The 18,817-nt window shown below is 34.1% G+C and overlaps 2 protein-coding genes across 15 annotated transcripts; one reads left to right on the forward strand and one right to left on the reverse strand.

The window, feature by feature from the left end:
* Positions 1-8,063: 8,063 nt before the first annotated feature.
* On the reverse strand, positions 8,064-12,720 carry LOC110929348 (transmembrane emp24 domain-containing protein p24delta3-like). Its single transcript, XM_022172490.2, has 4 exons — positions 12,379-12,720; positions 9,460-9,669; positions 8,681-8,757; positions 8,064-8,303 (listed from the first exon to the last, which is right to left on the reverse strand). Exons 1-4 carry the CDS (start codon positions 12,568-12,570, stop codon positions 8,159-8,161), a joined length of 624 nt encoding a protein of 207 aa, XP_022028182.1. The 5' UTR covers positions 12,571-12,720; the 3' UTR covers positions 8,064-8,158.
* A 1,067-nt stretch (positions 12,721-13,787) lies between these two features.
* On the forward strand, positions 13,788-17,369 carry LOC110929349. Of its 14 annotated transcripts, XM_022172492.2 has the most exons (10): positions 13,800-13,909; positions 14,064-14,264; positions 14,548-14,656; positions 14,766-14,881; positions 14,983-15,482; positions 15,587-15,647; positions 15,781-15,852; positions 16,464-16,516; positions 16,705-16,855; positions 16,940-17,369. In XM_022172492.2, the coding sequence occupies exons 5-10, from the start codon at positions 15,255-15,257 to the stop codon at positions 17,122-17,124; spliced, it is 750 nt and encodes a 249-aa protein (XP_022028184.1). In that variant the 5' UTR covers positions 13,800-13,909; positions 14,064-14,264; positions 14,548-14,656; positions 14,766-14,881; positions 14,983-15,254; the 3' UTR covers positions 17,125-17,369. The 14 variants fall into 14 exon arrangements, 5 of the variants coding, with proteins under 5 accessions (XP_022028183.1, XP_022028186.1, XP_022028185.1 ...); XR_004888513.1 differs by lacking the exon at positions 14,064-14,264 and having other exon boundaries at positions 13,788-13,909; positions 15,781-15,907; positions 16,636-16,851; XM_022172491.2 differs by lacking the exon at positions 14,064-14,264 and having other exon boundaries at positions 13,788-13,909.
* The last annotated feature ends 1,448 nt before the right edge of the window (positions 17,370-18,817 follow it).

Raw genomic sequence — 18,817 nt, forward strand, 5'->3', positions numbered from 1 at the left:
TTTGGAACTTGCTGTCTGGAGTAGCTGGAGTGGTCATGGGTCGACTGGAGGGATTCATGAGATTGATTATTGATATTATACATTGGTTTTGAACAGCTTAACTTTGGTTTACTATTGCTTCCGCTGAACATGTTGGTTTTCATTTAAACTTGTTGATGGTATTTTTCATTAATAATTGAGGATTTTATTTTGAAATTTGTATGGGTTCAATGTAATTAGTGGCTCGTTGTTGGTACGTCACACGCCTAACAGGGACATTCCCTAGGTGGTATTTTGGGGGTGTGACGATATAACTCACCAAAATACCAAAAATTGTAATACAAAATATTACCAAAATTTCAAGAAAATAAATATATAATCTATACCCGAATATTGGACAAACCGGACAAGGACTATGGACTATGAATATATATATATAGGGGAAGGTTCAAATGAAAACCACTAGTTAACGCGAAAACTCGAAAACTAATTAAAAAAAGCCAAAAAAACATACAAAAAAATTTTGTTTTTTAATTTTTTTTTTTTTGCAATCCAAATTTCGCAGGTTTTTTAATATAAAAAAATTTCAAAAAAAAAAAGTTTTTTTGTGTAGTACACATGTGTAATACTGCACATATGTATGTGTACTACACATGTGTATTATTACACATGTGCACTACACAAAAAAAAAAAATTTTTGAAAAGAAGTTTTTTTTATATATAAAAACTAGCGATTTTTATTAAAAAAATTGAAAAAAAAAATTTGTGTGTTTTTTAGGCTTTTTTTAGTTAGTTTTCGAGTTTTCGCGTTAAAAGTGGTTTTCATTTGAACCATCCCCTATATATATATAGGGTAGGGTTCCAGCGTGAACCTAATCCCATGCGTGAACTGCATGAACTAATCTGGACCATTGATTTCTTTTTTAGTTGTTAAGTGTATGATTGTAATTATATAAAAATTAGATTTAAATCATTATTTTAGTAATTGAATTAAGTTACATCTTTCCTATTTTAAAATCATTATCCACAATATCTTTTATTTCATTTTTATTTTCAGATTTTACCACCTGAATTCGGATTATGATTTTTAAGATCCGCGTAACCTTCATATTTCAACGGTATACACATGTGTACCTGGATATGAATTGAACAGTACACATGTGTACTCAGCATGGTACATATGTGTAAGTAGCTACATAATACATACATATAAACAAAACCTGTACAACTCTTTTATATTAAGCAAATAACAATTTCCATAATGTTTGCCAAACTAAAAAAAACATACAATTACAAGTTTCATTTTCCTGAAAACAATAAACGCAACATAATCGGAAAAATAGAAAAGACATAGTCTTTTACAACTATTCACCGCGTTGTATGCTGAATCATCCTTATCGACCAAGCAAATAAACATACGTGAATCATCTTTATCGACCTCATACGTGAATCATCCTTATCGACCTTCCATCTCCACTTTCCTCGTTTACGACGTATCCTATAATAACACAAAAAACTCAGCAATTAGTACTTTGCATAAGTCACAACTGTACATCAACAACTTCACACATTCAATACACAAAACAAATATGAGATATCACAAAAACAGACACGATACACATGTGTACATCGCATTAAAAACATAGCAAAACCAGAAATACACATGTGTACAGCGCCTTAAAAACAGAGCAAAATCAGAATACACATGTGTACAGCACCTTAAAACCAGAGCAAAAATCAGAATACACATGTGTACAGCGACTTAAAAACAAGCAAAATCAGAAATACACATGTGTACATCGCCTTGAAGCAAAGCAAAATCAGAATATGGTGTAGCCAACATGCTTCTAGTACCTGAATTTCATGTTCAGAAATCAACCACAACGGTGACTTGGACGACGACGACAAAACCTACCAGCTCCCAGTTACCATTTTCAACACCTCCCTCTGTTCGTCAGTCAGAAACCCCTCAAGTGGCATCACCATTTCCACTCGCAAACCCTACAAAAAAACTACAATCTCAACATTAATCATACTGAAATTCAAATCGAGTAAACGAAACACATAGTTTTGAGATATGAAACCCTAGATCTGAACTGAACAGAGACTGAACCGCACAAGCCGAAACAAACCAAACAAATCGGAATCCGAATCGAAGTTGTGCCACTAAAACCCATCCTCCTGTCGCGAACCCGAATCCTTGAATCTGCACCCGAAACCCACTGACGTGAGTCCGAGCCCAGCGTTACTGTCATCGGTCAACGTCTCCGACGGCCACCACTATTGCCGCTGCCGTCATCACTGCCCGCACCATCCCTATCGTCACCCATCGTCATCAATGTAAACAACCCACTGACGTGAGTCCGAGCACAGCGTTGCTATCATCGGTCAACGTCTCCGACGGCCACCACTATTGCCGCTGCCGTCATCACTGCCCGCACCATCCCTATCGTCACCTATAATGTAAACAATTTGCAGAAAGTAAGAGGAAGCAGGGGAGGGTTTTCAGATATAGGCCACGGTGGCTGTGGTTGCCGGAGAAGAGATCGAGGGAGATAGCAGGGTTCTTTGAAACGATCCTTGGAAGGTGAGAGAGAAAATTGGATCTTCAAGAATATTGATTTATGAGATTGAACGTGATTTATGGAATAATTTAACATGTAAATTACAGTTATACCCTTTTTCCTTTAATTAAATGAAAACAATTAACCACATATTTACTATCATACCCCTCATTTTAATCTAAAGATCATAAAAATCAAGGGCCCAGATCAGTTCACGCAGTTCACGCTTGGGATTTTGTTCACGTTTGAATCTAATCCTATATATATATATATATATATATATATATATTCCGGAATTAAATTCATACTTAGACAAGTGTGTTAAACGGTATTTTGGAAACCAAAGAAACGGAAAATATAAACTTTCACAAGTATCACAAAATATATCATATTTTAGTCAATTAGAAAATCTATTATCTTGAGAGGAGAAAATATGTATTTTCTTAAACAAACTAAAAGTATATTATTTTGGGTGAAAATTGAATTATAAATATTTTCTAAGTTAATCTTGAAAATATATTATTTTTGGGATTTATATGAAAGTATAATTATTTTTGCCAAGAAAGATTTATAGACATTTTCTATAAAAGTTTTTCTTAAAATACATATATTTTAAGAATATAAATTGGTGATTTTTAGTTGATTAAAAATAATATTCTGGAAAATTAAATGCAAAATTAAGTATAAAACACTTAATATATACAAGAAAATGCGTATCCTCATGCGTATAAATACACACCGTAATACACCACCAATACTTGGCAAAATACACAAGTATAATTATACCTATACTTGGGAAATACTCATGAAAAGAATTACAAAATGAACTAAGGCAAAAATATATTATTTTGACAATATTCCAAATAATTGGATGAATATTATTTAAGTTAAAATATTATTATTTTAACTAATAATTATATACTTTGAAATTATATAATGAACATCAAAGATGTAACTCAAAGTATGTCAATTCCAAAATAAGTCTTAATAAACAACTAAGACTAAGAGTCGTTACACGACCTAAACGTCTAATAAAACATGGCACGTGTGTAGGTAGTTGTGCGACTCATAGAAGGACCTTGAGTATACGAGACAGCAGGACGCAAAATAGTGAGTTCATGTCCCCCTTTTCTCTTAACTGTTTTCGGATTTATAACTCTCGGGGGTGAAATACATGTTACATATGTTTCAATGGTATGATTTGGCTATGAAATGAACTATTAGATCATGTGAGCATAGGCTGAAACTGAAATGCCAATAACTCTCATAAGAATCATGGACAAGGGTTAGATCCAACGGGTACGGCCGAGCCCCACTCATGGTCCCTATGTGACCGCTTAGAGTGCTGTTGTGTCCCAGTCAAGGTGATTCGGCAACGGTCAAGGGGATTTGACACAATCAAGGTGATTTGATACAATCAAGGGGATTTGACACAACCAAGGTGATTTGACATAGTCGAGGGGATTCGACACTGACAATTATCTACTCGGACTGAGTACTCCCTATGTCTTCACATACATTAATGTCCTTGCAAAACATTAATTAATCTGTTCATAGACGTTTTTCATACCTGTTTTCAAAGGAGTCTCTTAAATGTTTACCAGTTTATCAGTACTCATACAAAACACATGAACTCGCTCAGCTTTTGTTGATGTTTTCAAAATTACATGTATTTCAGGAAACAAGTTGGATCTTGGGCGCTGGTGTTGTTTCAGGATGTAAATTTCAAGTTTAGATATCATCCACTTTTGTTGGCTTGTAACTTAATCAGAGGTTGTGTTGTTTGAAACTTAAATGACTGGTGTTTGTAATATTTTAAACTTTATGAACGGATGAACATCATTTTGATCATATAGTTGTTTATTATAATTGAATGCAATGAGAACCGATCAAGTCACACGAATACGCTTCTGCAAAATTCAGGGTGTGACAGTACTCGCCCAGATATCGCTTACATTGCTAGAATGCTAGGCCGTTATCAGACTAATCCTGGCCTAGATCACTAGAAAGCAGCTACGAAGGTCCTTAGATATCTGCAAGGGACGAAAGACTATAAACTGACTTATAGAAGAAGTGATCATTTAGAAGTGGTAGGTTATTCTGATTTTGACTTTACCAAATGCAAAGATGACAAGAAATCCACTTCGGGCTACATCTTTATGTTAGCAGGCGGGCCTATCTCATGGAAGAGTCATAAACAACAGTTAATCACAACTTCCACAATGATGGCAGAATATATCGCTGTTTACAACGCAACCTGTCATGGAATGTTACTTAGAAATCTGATCACCGGACTCAAAATCGTTAACTCCATTTCTAGACCATTGAAGCTTTACTGTGATAACTCAGCTGCCGTTAGTTTCTCGAATAGTAACAGTTCGACTGGAGCTGGCTTATATCTCGATACAAAATATTTGTTCGTACGTGAACGAGTTAAGGAAAATAATCTTTGTATTGAGTATATTAGTACTAAAGATATGCTTGCGGATCCGATGACTAAAGGTCTCCCACCTAAAATTTTCGAAGAACATGTATCGAATATGGGACTTACTAAAGACCTTATTTAATGGCATATTGTACTAGCTTATGTTTTAATTAATAAAATTTCCTCAGTTTGATTTTGTATGTCTCTAACGTATGTTCTGCCGGTGTAATGACATATAGACAAATATAAATACAAATCAGATGCTAAAGGGTTTATGCATATTTTGGTCGTAACTGTTAGGTTTTAAATTGAGCCTATAGTATGACTAATGGGGGTCCTGAGTCAAATGATGATTCAACGGCTGTATTTCTCTGCTATAGTTCTTGGTTTAAGACTAAAATGAGTGTTAACTCCTGGCAAGGCTCATCTAATACTCATGATAAATTATTACTCGGCTAAGTGGGAGAATGTGAGATTAAATATATATTATTATAATATTTAATCTTGTAGCCATTATAATTATTTATATTATATAGATCAAAATATATTAATAATTAGTTGGTAATTATTGATGGACCATATTACCCTTATTAACTAATTAGGTTTCCTCTTGGGTGTATATATATAAGGAGATTATTAGAGAGTTTAAGGGTTAGACAATTACACAAACCCAAATAACACATAACACCAATTCGGCTCTCTCTCCATATCGAAACCTCCCTTGTTTCGATTTCATCACCATCATAATCTTACACCCTAAGGAGAAACCAGATCATCCTGACAAGTATGTCAAACTCAATGGCTGCATCTCTGACTGGATTCTCTGCTGGCATGTATGCTGTAACAGATATGTTATTTATGTTTTTCATTATGTTTAAACAGAACTGATCAACAAGGGTTATCTAGAGATAATGGATGGAATACTACTTGAACTTTAGAGAGAGTTTGTAAGGTTTTTGAAGTGTGGTGTGGTCTTGGGGTGCTTTGGGTTTGGTTTTAAAGAAGTGAGGCCGCGAGAGAGGGAGGTGAGGGGTGGCTTTGGTGTGGTGGTGGTGATGATATGATTCTTGTACTTGAGTTGATGGTTTAAGGTGTAGAGATCACATGCACCTATTTCCCATGGGTTTTATGTTTATATTTCTTTGTTCTTAGAGCAAATAGTCGTATAGCTGGTTATACGGTTTATACAGTTAGTTTTTGCAGTTACAGAGTGTTAGTTTTAGTTGTATTCCAGACTCCTATATATACATAAGAGGTCGTGCATTGTAAAACTTCTTCTAGCAAGAAAAAAATATATACTTCTAGGGTGTAAGGGGCACTCCCTAAACTATCCAAATTGGACCGACTAGTGAGATGGTGTGACTTCATTTTTACTCAAATTAAACTCAGAGTACTCAAATCAATTTCGGGTGTATTCCAAAACTACACGATTTTTTTTTTCTGCAGCCAACCTCCTTCTTTATTCATTTCCCATATGCACTGTACTGAACTAATTGCGGCAGTGTCCTAAAAGTAGCAAACCTGCCCGATACTAGCATCCGAAGGCGTCCCTCACACACTATTAAGTGACTCATAAAAAATATCACTTTTACATCCTTGGCCAATTCAATATAAATAATACCTACAGATTAATCTTAACAAACAATAAACAAGTTCAATCATCCTTTATTAAGGTTCACCTAAAATATCATTCCAAGTTTAAGGGAAAGGATCAACATAAAATTCTTGAAAGCAAATACAAAGAAACAAAAGCTCATATATTTTGATCTTTAGCCTTCACTCGTTCTCACTCTAGAATTAAATAGTAATCTTAGATTAAATTGCTATGAAAATATAAAAGCTCTGGCTTAAAACTAAAGGGATCTGGAAGCATACACCTATGTTGTGGTTAGATTGCACGTGTCTTATGCATTGACCTAAGCAATGGTTTTGTAAGTGGTTGCCTTCATTCGGTAAATGTGAGGTTCAGAAAGCACATCGCGTCTTTTCACATAATTTAGACTTGGATGTACGCCTTCGATCTTTAAAAGCGTGATGGTAGCATGGTTGTGCCAACCTTTGTAACGTAGTTGTGCCTGCATATGGTTGACCTACTGAAAAGAATTCGAACTTCAAACTCCTTTTTTTAACTTGGAGTTTCAAAGGTATGTCTTTAGGTAGTTACATCTGACTACGCCCAAAGGACGTCGTATGGTCATGTCCTTTTACTCTGTGTAGTTGTGGTTGTTGGTTTGACTCGTTCTCTTTTCTTTTGTTTGAAACTTCGTTTGTCATTCCTTGTATTGTCTTGCGAAATTCGTACATGTCAAACAAATATAAAATAGTGTATTGAATTTAGTTTTTTCATCCGTAAAAAACATGAATATCCCTTGTATAAAGTTAGGATTGTATACTCAAACTTTCAAAATGGTTTCAATAGCTTCCAAACCTTCTTGCAATAAAAGAAAATTTGGCATATCACTCTGGCTATGCCAATGCCACACTGCCCTTTGTGCGACTTCATTTCACTTTGTTTGCATATCATTCCAAACATTTTTATTGTTTAGCTGTTTGAAATGCTTTAATGTTTACTTTCCTTTCGGATTGAGTGACAAGCCAAAATGGTTCGAGCCAGAACGAGTTTGGAGAACAATCAATTTGGATCGAAACAAGTTGTTTAAAAAAGTAACAATTTTGTTATATTCAAAACGGATTCTGGCCAAATTGACTCGCGTTGAAAGTCATTTAAAAAAAACAAAAAAAAAAAAAAAAACTATTAAATAAGAAAGACCACTCGTTATATTTTTGGCGTCTACTGGCGACAACTAGAGATGGCGACAGTGGTGGTGCTAGTGTCGGCAGTGGATAACATCGATGGTGGTGGCGATGGTGGTGACGTCATCGATGACTAGTAGGTGGCGGAAACAAACATTGATTGTTGGTGGTGCAAACGTATTTAAATCCATTTTAAGTTAACGAGTTTCATAAAAATGGCTAGTTTTTACCCGTTATAAACTTTGAACAGACCAATTTGTTAAGTTGATTCAAATAAACCAATTTGCAATTTTTTTCCCAAATCAATCTGTTCATTAAAGAATGGGTAATGATAGCCAAGATGAATCATAAAGCCATCTTAATCAAGAAAAAAAGTAGAACAATAATTCTTTGATTTAAGTCTGGTCTCGCAACATTACAACGAGGGGCTTATAATCTAGATCAGTTTCTTGTTTCGGAAGAAACGAGTCAAGTACCATAGTTGTGCACACGACGCTAAAATGCAGATACTCAACGATGAGATACTGTACAATGCCACCCGAGAATTGGTGGTCTCACTTACTCCCCTCATTTTCGCCTCCCTGCATAACCATAAAAACATAACATATTGTGGATTTAAAATCAACGATATCATATTGACAAAGGTGAAAATTCAACTCATTTATGTACGAACAGATCAATTTGGGTTGTATTTTTATGTCAAACCAAAATAAAAAAAAAAATTGGCAAAATAAAGGAGCATGTCAAACGGGATGAAATTCATCTGTCCATATTCTACATTTTTAAAATCCTTTAATAATTTTTTAAATATTGATGTATTCTCTGAGAAAACGAAATCATGTATAAAAAATTCTACTGTATAGAAAGCTCTATAGATTGGACAAATAAGGTCAACCCGTACATTACCCAACCCATCCGTATTGCCACCTCTACGTATTAACACAGTTGCACTAATCACCTGCGCATGCGGTATATCATATTCTCATGAATGGCATCTACAGCTCCTTCAAGCTTTCTCAACTCGAGTTCAACGCCCTGTGGAAATATTCAATCATAATTGCTGTGTTTACTGGACACATTGTTATTGTTAGAATGTATGGCTGTTGTCAAACTTATAAAGATATCCTTTAATAAAAATAATTAGAAGAATCTACCATAAAGCACATTTTATAACAAACGAAGATCATTAGTATAAAGATCATAGTTATTAAAGGCGCTAAGCGCACTTAAGGCGCATAGGCCTCGCCTGGGGCCTAGGCGCAAAGCGCAAAAAAAGCGAGCGCCTGAGAAAAATTAAGCGCATAATGAAAAAAAGTTAAACTATATTATGTATTAGAAAAAGAAATACTATTCTTCAAATAAAATAAACAAAATCTATTATATAAAACTATATATCATCTATTTAGAACCAAAAGTTCAAAAAATATTACTGTATTAGCGTAGAAAAGTAGTTTTCCTTGGATAAAAGTAGAAATTTGGCTAGAATCTTGTCGGAATTTAGAGAATTTGGCCGGAAACTCTCCGGAATCTAGGAATCTTGCTGGAATCTACGCCTGAACCATCATTTAGAGAATTAAAGCGCAATTTCCTCGACTTAAAGCGCAACTACCTCGCCTTGCCTGAAAAATGGGCCTAGGCGCAAGAGGCGATGCTTTTAACAACTATGATAAAGATAAAAACTTTTTTCATATTTTAAACTTAAACTTCAAATAATTGTAAACCAAAATTAATACTCACATCAATATGTTCTTTTTTAGCAATGGAGTCCCAATCCTTAGCTGCAACTCCTACTCTCCAGTCAATACTAACACTTAATTTACCACCTATATCAGGGTGGTCAGACAAGAAACATGCCATATACAAACCAGACCCACTTGATGTGAAGGAAAATTCTTCATGTGTTACGTTCTCCTTATGATGAAGAATGTTTCCATTAGGTGATGTAACCTGCAAAAGTAACAAAATCAATAATTAGACTTCATTTGTTTTCAAACATACACAAAGTCATGTACCCTATACAAATAATCTTAGTTAGTTACATACAAAGAAAGCCAAGTAATCAGACATTAATTAGTTAAAACAAAAACTTGGATATGTTGAGTTAACCGACATTCAACCATCCAAAAAAAAAACAATTCTCACACAAGTAGATTAGGGTTTTCTATTCAGAAGAGAAGGGGATGGCGGCGCAGTTTGTTGCTCGTCTACCTGCTATCCTTATGTAATTTGCCCTGATGATGTTTAGGATAATCTAAAGTTATCATATTTTGTATATTCAAACTAGATTATTTTAATAGTATATTATGGCTCTTAATTATTGTAAAAAAAAAAAAAAAAAAAAAAAACACAAGTAACAAACCCTAGCTTTCGAACAACTTAAATCTAACCATTTCATAAACTGATACGTGCCACACAAGTTTTGGTCAAGACCCATTGATCTCGTCAATCACTCTTGCCACGTTGCCAGTAGTTTCGTTTGCATTAGAATAGGGCCACTTTTCCATTTTGCATGTATGATTTCCTAAACTTTAGCAAGTAGTTTATTTGCATATTTAAATTAGTGTAAGTTACATATTGAAGATCATGAATGAAATGAATTAAGTCTTGAGTTTCTCTCTAAATATTCTTCTAGTTTCCATCTATTTTCTTAGGCTGCTCGGTATGGTTTCCGTCTCCACCCCGGCGCCGCCACGTCACCACCGTCCTCCCACGCCGCCGCCCCTCCGTCCCCCTCCGTCCCGTCCTCCCCGTCCGATTTGTGCCGTTTGCGACGGACCAAACAGGTGTGCCGTTTGTACTTTCATCTTCCTATCCAATTATTGTTATCTTATTTCTGCAAACTTTGATCTAATTTCCGATAGTTTAATTTAGCGATTCTGTTGTGTGTGTTCTACTCATCGATTTGAATTTATTAGTTGATTTGATATGTTGTGTAAGATTAGTTGATCTTTCATTGTTGTGTGTTCTGATTTTCGATTTGAATTCATAAGTTGACCTTTGGTTGATGCTCGATTTTGTACGAAACCCTAGCTGGTAACTGAAAATTGTGCATATTATTGAATTAAATTGTTGTAATATTGTTAAAGATATGTACAAATTACTTCTTCTGTTGAATCAATACTTTTGACTGTTAATGAAATATTATGGTTACACTTGAAGATTTATGGAAATTGTATGAGTTTGCAGGGACAATTATTGCTGTTTGATTGATTATTTTCTTGATGATTTTTCTTTAGGAACCGTAAAAAGTTATAGAAAATGAGTACACTAGATGTTGCGAGAACGGAACTTGCTTTGGCTGTTTTGTATTTGAACAAAGCTGAAGCCCGGGACAAGATATGCAGAGCGATACAATATGGTTCAAAGTTCGTAAGTAATGGCGAGCCAGGCACTACCCAAAATGTTGACAAGTCAACTAGCTTGGCTAGGAAAGTTTTCCGTCTTTTTAAGGTATCGTTTTTGTCAAAATAATCAAATTCTTTGCATATAATGAATCTGATTTTTGTAAAAATTATCAAATTTTATGCAGTTTGTCAATGATTTGCATGCTCTTATCAGTCCAACTGCTCCAGGATCGACAAAAACTGATATACTGTTACATGATTTTAGCCATATACTGTTACATGATTTTGGTGATACGTTGCATTCATGGATCGACATTATGCTTAAATTGATGTTATAATGATTCGAACAACGGAAACAGATAGGTTGTCAACTAGGTATGATGCGGGTTAACCCAGTCTCCTTCACATTTAGTTTTACCTGCTTTTTATTTTTATATGATTGTTTCCCTTTTTCTCCTTCATCAAATTCTTTTATTTAATGTTATGAGTATGTGGTTACAGCCGATGATGTCGATAAACTTATTGCGGGTGAATGCGTACCAATGGATGACCAAGGTCGACAGGTATTTACACTGTAAACATCCTCTGTACATTGTTTGTTGTGATCTTTTATTGTTATTTTCATTATTAAGTTTATTGTGACTGTTATTGGTTGCTTCAGTACTAGGGTTCGATCTTATTAAATTTTTTTGTAATTTTTTGTAAGCCTACTTATCTACCTCTATGGGTTTATGTATTTTTATATGGACACATCGAAAAAATTTCATCCTTTATATACTATTAGGGTTCTTCAAAAGGGCAGTTATATAGAAGACTGAAATATCAAATATGGCTTTCTCTCTTCGCATGTATGTTCTTAATTGTTGGTTTTGTTCGATTCGTGAATTAAATCTCTCATTGTTTTTATTTTCCCCTACTGATAGGTTACCCTTTGGAGTTTAGTTATTGCTCGTTAATGAAAATATTTTGTTAGTATATTTGTTAAATGTTAAAAAAAAATAGAATACTAAAATAAATAAAAAAAACATAAAAAGTGGTGGAGGACTATGACTAGGACCATCCTACCATGCCCTCTAGTTTTGGAGGATGGACCATCTTTGGGAGGAATATGACGTGGCGCCTACGTGGCGGATCATCCTCCAAGAATGGTCCATCACCATACCTTGTAGTCTTAGGAGTTTGACCCACTTTAACGGGTTATCTATCAAACCAAGTGGTACACAACATAAACTAAAACAACATTAATCAAGTTCAAGTACATAAAAACAACATCATCTGCTGCACATTACAATCCAAATGTAATAAGAATTACCGTGACGGATATTGTGGGATTAGAATGAAGGCGACCTTCGAATGTCATGACGAGGTACTCGCCGATAACGACGACATTGTTGTGAATTTCTTCCCTCACACACTTGACTCCCGATTCAGGTAAACTTAACCACACAGATTCACCATTTTGCACCAGAACTAGCATCAATAGCAATATCGGCACCGGTTTCATTCTGTATGTAAGAATACTATTGATTGTAGCGAAATCTGTATGAATCGATCGCTGAGTGACTGAGTTCTGATGAACAAACACGTTGTTTTGTTCCCGATCGGGTTTTTAGGGTTTACTTTGTGTGCGAGTTTTGTAATGTGATTTGGGTTGCATGCCAGCATTTTTTTATTATTATTTGGAGGTTTAAAAATCAAATTAATGCGATAGATGTTATATTATTATATATTATATCATCATTACTATTAAATTAAATGTTAGTATTAATTACACGGTTACTCGATTAGTTTAACTGGTTTTTTTTTTTTTTTTTTTTTGAAAAATAAACTTCATTAAAACAACCTCCGACCCAAACGGGCAAAAGGCCAAACACACAATAAAACCCCCGATCCAAACGGGCAAAGGGCAAAGAAATTACAGCATATACATAGGTTACTCGATTAGTTTAACTGGTTTATTTATTTTGTCATTTTCATATCTATTTATTACTTTTTTATTTGATAATTTTCATTCTTTGACTTTTTAAATCTAAATACGTAATTGTGTTTTACTTTATCCCTACATTTTAGTATAACTTAGGTTGCATATGGAGTTTATTCGAAGTAGAGCATTTTCTTTTGTATTAAAAGTTATAGCGACTGTCAGTCACATACCGGTATTCATTTTATGGTTTCCAATCGATATAAAACACGTATCGATATTTTTGTAGGTATAACATGACTTTATTTTTACTTTCTTTTTTTGGTTTTCTCTATAGGTTGTTATACTGAGTGCCGGAATTGTATCGATACCAGATTAATTTCCGCTGCAAAATGTGGAAATTTTTTATTAGTTATAATGTATCAAGAGAAAAACTAGATAAAACTTTATCTTATTCATTAATCTTTACCATTGAAACATTCTTTTTATGATAATCTATCTATACTTTCTATAAAAGAAGAAACTTTAATGACATAAGAAAAGCTGATGTGTCAGCTGGAGAGGCTGTCCAACAAGGCTTTTCTTATGTCATTATTACATCATAAAGCTTAATATTAAAAGACTTTAAAATTAAAAGGTGGCCCACATCCAAATCTCAAAGATCTGATGCCAAAAGTCTGCCCATATACAAAAGGCAAAGTTCAAACATCTGTCATCAAACCTCTGATCCACATTCAAATTTCAAAATTCAAAATTCAAAATCTCCATCACATTCAAAATTCAAAATTATGGCTCCACATATATAAGATAAATCATTCAGGCTCCACAATCAAAATTCAAACCAGGTCTCTCTCTCTCTAAAACTCTCTCGCATTAGAACTTTTCAGCTGCTTCTTCCTCCGATCATAATTTCGAAGATAAGGTATCATATCTAATATCCGTTTAATCCATTCACTCTTACTTGTATTTTCATCCACGTACCATTACTTTTGCACAGTATATTCAATGTTATCATATCTGTCTCTTTTAACTCCTCTTTTGCCATGCCCACCACTGCCGTAACAACTTGCTTTTAGAGGGATAGAGACTCTGTGGGAGAGTGGCTGAAGCCATGTATTTTTTTTCATGCTCTGTTTTTGCTCTGACCGAATTGATGAAACAAGACCCAGTACCAGCGTTCCTCATTCTCGGTTGAGTCGACTTCTGACTCTAACGAAAAAACTTTCTAGAATATAAGTACTTGTTTGCCGATTAGAATCTTATGGCGTCACTTCTAGGTTAGGGTTTCTTCTATACTTGAAATTCTTGATTACTCGGTCATTTTTCATGATTTAGCAAATCTGTGTTATATATGGATCACAGAGATAAGATGGATTGGTTTGGATCTATGTTCTGTTTTAGTTTTACAAAGTGATGAAAGTTTTATTGTAAATTGGTGAAATAGGTATCTAATTGAAGGATTTCATTTTTGCTTTAACCATTAATACATGACTAAGATCTCTGCCTGTATAAAAATTCGAATTATGAGTTAATTTTTTAATACGATCAATTACAAACAAGGTACTGGAATGATGAAGATGTTTTAATGAAAGTGGGTGAAGCCATGGGTCTGGCAGTCTCTGAAGATGCTACTGCTTCTACTGGGCATCCAGTTGCAGATGGCCGAAAGGTACCCATCATTTTTTACAAGTATTTAACTTTATAGTGAAATTTGTGTTTCAATATAAATTATTTGCTTTTAAAGGCAGTATTATTTTACTAACAATGAGCAAATGTAGATTAAAGAATCATATATCAGTTAGCAAATGTTCAAGCTGAGAGTCAGTTAGCCATTACTTACTAGCCGACTATCTGGAGTCATGATTATATCCGGGTGTTAGATGATAATTTTCCGGTAAGCCATCATACTTTTATGGTGACATGCCTAAAGTTATCATTGTTTATATCTATATCTTACATATTGTAATTCTATTATTATTTGATGAACGAGCACAGATGAAGTTTGATGAGAAGGTCTGGGAGCTAGAGAAGAAGACGATAATGTTGTTGAATGTTGATTTTGAAAATGGTAGTTTCACTATGTTGGAGTTGCTTGAACAGAGAGATGATATTGAAAGGTTGGGTCTTGGCTATCGGTTCCAAAACGATATAAGGAGAGCACTGGACATAATCATGTCAATACATGGAACTAATATCGGGCTTGAAGAAAAGAAAGATAGTCTTCATGATACTTCTTTTATGTGAACATGGCTGGATGTAAATTGTAAATGCTTTCTCTGTACCAACAATTTGTATTGATGATCTTAAAGAGGGCATTTTGGAAACTATTCATGTTAAGATTTTCTTTTTTTAAATTCATGATGAAAGAAGCTGACATCATACTGGAAAAAGGTTATTATTTTCTTAATGCAGTTAGTGTAAGTGAAATTGAGGCACTTTATGAGTTATTTAAGAAGATAAGCAGTGTAGTCATTGATGATGGGCTAATTAATAATGTAAGTATTGATTATGGCATGGTATTGACTATTGAGTTCGTATTTTAGTAAATCGTTATTGTTTTGCTTGATACTTATGGCGGTTTTGATATTGTGATTTGTAGGCATATAGTTCTGCCTCCAGAAGTTGCAAAGCTTCTTCCGAAGAATCGTCTTTTAGCCGAGGTATATGTTGTTGATTTTGATGACTTATTAGGTTTTTTTAATCGTTTGAGTTGATTGATTATTATGTTTTTGAAGTGTATATGTTCAGATTAACATCATCATGATCAGTTGATTGATTATTATGTTTTTGAAGTGTATATGTTCAAGAAAGTGTATAAGTATAAAAGTTTTCGGATCTCGACTATGATGATAACTGGATCACCAGGCATGTATACTTTCTTATCCGCCTCTAACTTCAACAACGGCTGCACACCTACCAGGTGTTCGACAAAATGCCTGAAAGAAAGATGTTTACTTTTTTTTCTTAGTCTATTAACTGCAGCAAGCATGGATGTCTTTGACTACAACAAATGAGCCGTGCTTGAGCCTATAACAATTTATTACAATTTATTATCTAACGAGCCGAGCTTGAGCCTATAACAAAGCTCGATTATTTTTTGAGCTCGAGCCTGACATGTGAAGCTCGTCAGGCTCTTCGAGCCTTATTGAGCCTAATGTAATATTAATTTTATTAATATTTAATAACATTTACCCCATATATAAATTTTTTTAGTAAACGAGTGAAGCCGAGCTTTTTTAAGCTTCTTTACGAGCCGAGCCCGAACCTAAAAATAAGCTTGTTTGATAAACAAGCCCAAGCCCGAGCTTCACTTATAGGTAAAAGTAAAATAATTAGCGCGAAAAGTTTGTGGATTTACTTAAAACTTAAGTTTTAATTTTAAATAACAGAATACATAGTTAATTACTGTTTACCTGCAATATTTGATTAGACCAGACCATAATACATCTTGAATTCATATGAATTTGGTGCTGCAGGTTTAAAATGGGGAGAACAAGCAACATATGGCAACCCCTTCAGTAAAAAGAAGGTAAATGATTCAAAGTGTATGGTGATTTCAGAATTTCAGAACTTATTTTTCCTCGAGTATTAACCTTTTTGTTTCTTTTAATTAATCTTGATTCTATATTGTTTGACCTGATATTCTAGATGCCATGATCAAAGTCCAAAAAGCCCAGCATCACTAATGAATGAGATCAAATTTTGTAACTGGATCAGGTGTCAACATCATATGATGCACTGTTAGATATTGCCGGTGGGAAAGTTAATATTGATGTATTAATGGCTCTTACTGCATTTGCATCTGCATTTATGGGGAATCCACTAGAAGGAGGCTTGCTTCTAGCATTGTTGAATTTGGCTCGCGTCGGTACTCATCTCAGTATTGTTTTTTTTTCAGATTGAATATGTTGTTTGCTATTTGACTAACACTTGAAAATGATAAAAACTACAGCTGAAGAGTATTTCACCAGTCGGTCAAAAGTTGATGTCAAGGAGTTGAAAGAGAACTATCCAGAGTTCGCCTTCGTACTTGAAGTTAACAACCAAAAGTTATTAACCTGTAAAAAGTTGTTGATGAAACTGCGGGCAAAGGTTATAGCGGCATTTCATCTAAAGGACAGTCTCTGTAATAGTTGAATACGAAGCCGCGGACAAAGGCTATAGCGGCCTTTCACCTAAAGGCCGGTCTCTATAACTTATTGAATACTCTTGCATGTTATTGAGCTTTAGATTATGCTTTGTTGTTTAGTTGTTGTTGTAGAAGCTGATACTAGATGTAATTATGCATCTCTTATTTAAGTAGATGTAATGTATGCATCTCTTTTTCAAGTAGATGTAATTTGGCGAAACAGAGATTAAATATCTGTTTTAGATACCGCAAACAAATGATACACTCTTTTGAAACCTAAAATCTGTTTATTAATCAGAGGTTTGGTTTTTGAAAACAAAGGTTAAATGTCTGTTTACTTTTGGTCAAACAGATGTTTGTTTTTCCTTTTGTAATATTTGTTTTTGAAACAGTGGTTAGGATTTCAAACAGTGCTATGAGAAACATATGTTTGAAACCTCTGTTTGGTTACAAACAGAGTCTTGAGAAACAGTGATTTGGCGAAACAGAGATTACCCTTTACCAACAATGGTTGACTTTAGTTAAACAGAGTTTTAGATATCTCAAACAAATGATACACTTTTTTGAAACCTAAAATCTGTTTATTAATCAAAGGTTTGGTTTTTAAAACAGAGGTTACAAACAGAGTTAGGATTTCAAACAGTGGTATGAGAAACATATGTTTGAAACCTCTGTTTGGTTACAAACAGAGTATTGAGAAACAGTGATTTGGCGAAACAGAGATTATCCTTTACTAACAGTGGTTGACTTTAGTCAAACAGAGTTTTAGATACCTCAAACAAATGATACTCTTTTGAAACCTAAAATCTGTTTATTAATCAGAGGTTTGGTTTTTAAAACAAAGGTTACAAACAAAGGTTAGGGTTTCAAACAGTGGTATGAGAAACATATGTTTGAAACCTTTGTTTGGTTACAAACAGAGTCTTGAGAAACAGTAATTTGGCGAAACAGAGATTACCCTTTACCAACAATGGTTGACTTTAGTCAAACAGAGTTTTAGATATCTCAAACAAATGATACACTTTTTGAAACCTAAAATATGTTTATTAATCAGAGGTTTGGTTTTTAAAACAGAGGTTACAAATAGAGTTAGGATTTCAAACAGTGGTATGAGAAACATATGTTTGAAACCTCTGTTTGGTTACAAACAGAGTATTGAGAAACAGTGATTTGGCGAAACAGAGATTATCCTTTACTAACAGTGGTTGACTTTTGTCAAACAGAGTTTTAGATACCTCAAACAAATGATACTCTTTTGAAACCTAAAATATGTTTATTAATCAAAGGTTTGGTTTTTAAAACAGAGGTTACAAACAGAGGTTAGGATTTCAAACAGTGGTATGAGAAACATATGTTTGAAACCTCTGTTTGGTTACAAACAGAGTCTTGAGAAATAGTGATCAAGGTTTAGGGTCTAGAGTGTGATCAAGGTCATATGAAAACGCAAAAGGTTACTTATATTTAACCTTTTGGAAAACAAATACTAAATATTTTATAAGTAAAATGTGTTATGCATGGTTTTCTAAGAAACGACCCGTGTTTGAAAAACAAATACTAAATATTTTTAATGAGAGTACTAAATTCTTTGTTAATAACATTATTCTCTTAACATCTGTTTACTAACCTTTGTAATTTCTGTTGACTGACCTTTTTAACATGGGTTGACTAACATCTGATACTTACTATCTATCCATCTGGCAA

The sequence above is a fragment of the Helianthus annuus genome, chromosome 3 (assembly GCF_002127325.2).
Source record: "Helianthus annuus cultivar XRQ/B chromosome 3, HanXRQr2.0-SUNRISE, whole genome shotgun sequence".
Taxonomy (NCBI): domain Eukaryota; kingdom Viridiplantae; phylum Streptophyta; class Magnoliopsida; order Asterales; family Asteraceae; genus Helianthus; species Helianthus annuus.